This window comes from Schistocerca piceifrons, chromosome 2, assembly GCF_021461385.2.
Source record: "Schistocerca piceifrons isolate TAMUIC-IGC-003096 chromosome 2, iqSchPice1.1, whole genome shotgun sequence".
Lineage (NCBI taxonomy): Eukaryota > Metazoa > Arthropoda > Insecta > Orthoptera > Acrididae > Schistocerca > Schistocerca piceifrons.
In genome coordinates this window covers 445,303,519-445,307,582 of record NC_060139.1, presented here as the reverse complement: position 1 = coordinate 445,307,582, position 4,064 = coordinate 445,303,519, and the positions used below count along the sequence as shown (strand labels likewise).

The following is a 4,064-nucleotide window of genomic DNA, read 5'->3' as shown; positions in this document are numbered from 1 at the left end:
AACCCTACGTCATACTGACGTAACGCTACGTCATCGTGACGTAAATAACCTAAACCGACTAAATGAGTACATATATCGATCTTTGCAGTTGTACCGATAACGTCAAAGCTAAATGTAAATACATGTGTACAAACGAAGTGGCACGAGTTGTGTGATATGCTCATCCCAGCTGAATGAATTGTTAAATGTAATCCCAACAATTTGAGATGTTATTGTGTATTTTTGAACATAATTAATCTCTGAGCGAAGGAGCCATAACGAAATAAAAAAAAAAAGCTTGTCATTCTTTTTAAATCCGATGAATCGTGCATAAATCCTGTGGACAAAAAAGTGAAGTAATTAATTATTAAGCTGCAATCCAAAGAATGTGGGATGTTATTATGTGTTTCATGAACGTAACAAATATCTGACTAAAGGAATCATAACCATAACGAAAGTTAGAAAAGTGTCTAGTCATGTTTTCAATCCGATTAATATTGAATAAATCATGTGGATAAAAACGTGAAATAGGAAAAAATTAAAGTGTTTCGTATTTTTTAAAAATCCAATGAATTGTACATAATTCATGTGGGCAGAAACGTTAAACTGAAAAATTGAAGTGGTTCTGAAGATAATTCCGAATGTTGCTAGAAACATTAAACCATCTAGTTCCGTTTAATTTTGCCTTCGTGTTGTAAATCAACTAAGAAAGATAGTGAAATCTTAACTATCTTCATGAATCTGCTCGAAAGTTCTATCATCTCCGTTAGAGCCCATGTTCAGAACGACGCACACGCTAGCAACACCGGACAATAGGACAATGAAAGCACATAAACAAATAACAATGCAGATTCAAGACGCACACAACAGTCGATAGGACAACTCGTGAAACTCATGACGACGTGTGCCTACGTCACTGTGACGTAGGGCTCTCCTCACCTAGAGTGAGATGAATGCTACCCATCCTAGAGGAGCAAAGATAAAGCGTGCGTCCAGTAGTCGCCATTTTGTTTACGTCGTTAGTCGCGTGCTCAATACGTCAATGGTCAAAACCGGCAACTTATGATGAGCTTATTTCGCTACATTTTATGCTGTTATCTAGAGAGAAAACATGCTTGCAAAAATTTATTGTTTCTGATTTGATCCTACCTAACAATGTTTTATTGCCACAATAATTTGTGCTCGTTTCCCTTTTCGTAGTTAGCCATCACTGAACGATGTAGTCTACACTGTCTGTGCTCATCCGAATCTCTGCCACTCGGCAGTCTTTCAGTTGGTATCTTTGCCATATCGTGCGCAAATTAAGTTAAGCATTTCCAGCCACTGCACACAGCTAATTTCGCCGTAATTACGCAGGTCGCCGGCACACACACTTCCAGAAGACTATTGTCACACTGCTAGCCTATTTTCGTGATCCACTTATCCCAGTTTCCTTCGTGTATCTTGAAGACGAGCTTGACCTTGGGCTTGTCGGCGCCCTTGCTCTTGCCCGACTGGCGGCGGAGGTGGCGATCGAAGCGCGCTGAGAAAGCGGCGATGGGCGGCGGCGATCGCCAGGGGGCGGCGATGGTTCGCTTCCACGCCGCAGAGGCGCGCCACACGGGGATCTCGCGGTTGCGCACCTCGTCCTCCCACTGCTCGATTATCTCGGACAGCAGCCTGCGCAGCGGCTCCACGTTCGGAAACACCCTAATGAGCGTCTCCATCATAGGCCAGCATATCCTCCTCAGGAAATCCAGCTGGTAGTCCGCCATGTACTCCTTCATGTCTCTGTCCGCGTTCGGCAGGATGCTATAACCGAGACTGCTCTCGAGACTCCCTTGGTTGTATATCTCCTCATAAAGCGCTCTGGTGCTCGAATACGTGAGTTTCGTCTTTTTGCACTGTGGGGAAACTGCGCTGTAAAACGTCATCAAACTCTTCACGAGCTCCCTGTCTTCCTCGGAGTCCCAAGAGAAATTTCCGGAGTCCAACCGCTCGTCTAGTTTCTCCTTGAATGTAAAGCTCCTTTCTAAACTCGTCGAAATGATACAGTTATAAATTTCCTGATGCAAATCACCTTCGTACTCATCTTGCAAGCGCGGAAATAGATCCACAGATCTCAGCAAGAACACTGTCGTATTGAAATGGTGATTTTCTAATGAAAATTGTTCGTATATTTGCGCTAAACTTTGCTGGTTCATTTGGTAGAACGTGTTTTCCAGACCTTGGTGATCGACATTGTTACACAAGCTAGCTATCAGCAGAGCCAGTATTTCCGTCGGAGTAAACATTTGCTTATTGCGAGCAATCAAGTTGTACATAGTGTTGCACGAAATTACAGCTTGGATGAAATTATGATAAGTCATCTCTAAGCGATAGCACTTTTTTACGCGTATCAGCCACGAGTGCCAGACCGAGGCGTTATTCCTGCAATCTTCGATCAGCTCCGATAACATGTGCATTACGGCAGAAAGTGTTCTCTTTCCCTCGTCCTTGGGCACCCATCTAAAGCTGATTAGTTCGTCAGCTTGTGCCCGGCTAACCATAGGAGGTATCACGGTATCGTAGTCGAATGGATTGTTTGTCATGTAGTACGTGATCATCTCTTCCAGATTCAGGATCACATTTTTCCATCGCTTCGCGTCTCCCTTTTGACCGCGAAACAGAAGTCCTATGGAACAATATTTGCAGCACGTAGATAGCAGACTCTCGTCGGAATTATTAAACGATAAGGTATTTTTCTTGTTTATCAGCTGGATAGCACCATAGACCGTTCCGTCGAGAGTAATAGGCATGCAGAGAATCGAGCGACGGATGGATCCGCTTTCCAAGTCGAGCTTCATATGGACCTGCTTATCCGTTTCGGTGTCTAGAATGTTAACAGTTTTTCCGCTGTCCACGACCATCGCCATGAGACTCCTGTTCGGATCGAGCCTCACTTTCTTCGTCGTCGAGTACCCATCTTCTAGGCCGCCAAACCCGGTTTCCACTACATAATCTGCCACTGGCTCTTCGTAGTCGTGGTCAATTATCAAAAAGGACACGTATTCTGCGTCGATCGCTTTTTTCGTATGCCCCACTATCTTCGGCAACAATTCGTTCGCACTGACTTCCTGGAGGCAAGAGTTTTTTGTCAAATCACTCAGAAAATTCTGTAACGCGATGTGTCTCCTGTACTGAATTAACTTGGCGTGCTGATCGATCGCACCCCCGACGTACCCGATGGACGAGACCGCAATTTCGGCTTCGCAGTCTTTGTACGATGGTTGACGAAAATTCCTGCAGAATTCCACCACTCCAATGAGCTCTTCATCCGCCGTCAAGATGGGAACTCCTAAAACGGACTTAATGAGAGTCCCTTCCTCAGAATATCCGTACTGGCCAAATCCTTCAGGAATGCGGAATTCTTTCAGCACGTCCTCTACTATAATGTAATTCCTCTCCATAGCGATGTACGAGGAGAGGTTTAAGTACTTTCTTATCGGTTGGGTGACCATGCAACGAACACTCTTCACATAGCGAGGAGCTAGAATTAATTTATCGAGGTCCACGTCGTAAAGGTAGATGAGAGCAGACTGGGAATGTGTCAAATACTTCAGCTCGTCGACAGTGTGATAGAGCATGTCTGAAAGGTTCTTGTTGGCGAATACGTACGAATACATGCTCTTCTTGCACGTGCCCATGCTGATGCCGTTGCTGTAGTAGATATCTGCAGGCCAGCTACTACGCCTCGTTCGCCGCTGATACCTCTCGCGCTTCTTGTACTGCAAGTACGGTAAGAGCACTCTGCGGTACCGGGCTTGACGCATCAAGTCCGGAAGTTTATGTACGTCCTCCCTCTGTTCCAGAGAAGTGGACGTGTCCTCGTTCTTATGAGAACTCACTGTCGGATGCTGCATTTTAATCGTTGTCACTTCGCGGCAGAATTTATAACTGACTTCAACGTTTTCTCTCTTGACGTCACATACTTGCGGGAACGTTAGGAGACTGATCTGTTGCAGCGATTGCAAAGAACTTCGATATCAGAGATGCTTACGTTGTATATTACTCGCAGACCAAAGATTTTAGCTCTGCACGAAGATCGTATATATACGGATAACCAT

The 4,064-nt window shown here is 44.8% G+C and overlaps 1 protein-coding gene across 1 annotated transcript; it reads right to left on the bottom strand.

Annotated features, from left to right (window-relative positions):
• Positions 1 to 1,376: 1,376 nt before the first annotated feature.
• LOC124775460 (cAMP and cAMP-inhibited cGMP 3',5'-cyclic phosphodiesterase 10A-like) lies at positions 1,377 to 3,860 on the bottom strand. The gene has a single exon (XM_047250293.1). It carries the CDS (start codon positions 3,858 to 3,860, stop codon positions 1,377 to 1,379), a length of 2,484 nt encoding a protein of 827 aa, XP_047106249.1.
• Between the last annotated feature and the right edge of the window lie 204 nt (positions 3,861 to 4,064).

Bases quoted from the DNA above. Each gene is read 5' to 3' on its own strand.
- LOC124775460 (XM_047250293.1), bottom strand. From the start codon at position 3,860: ATGCAGCATCCGACAGTGAGTTCTCATAAGAACGAGGACACGTCCACT.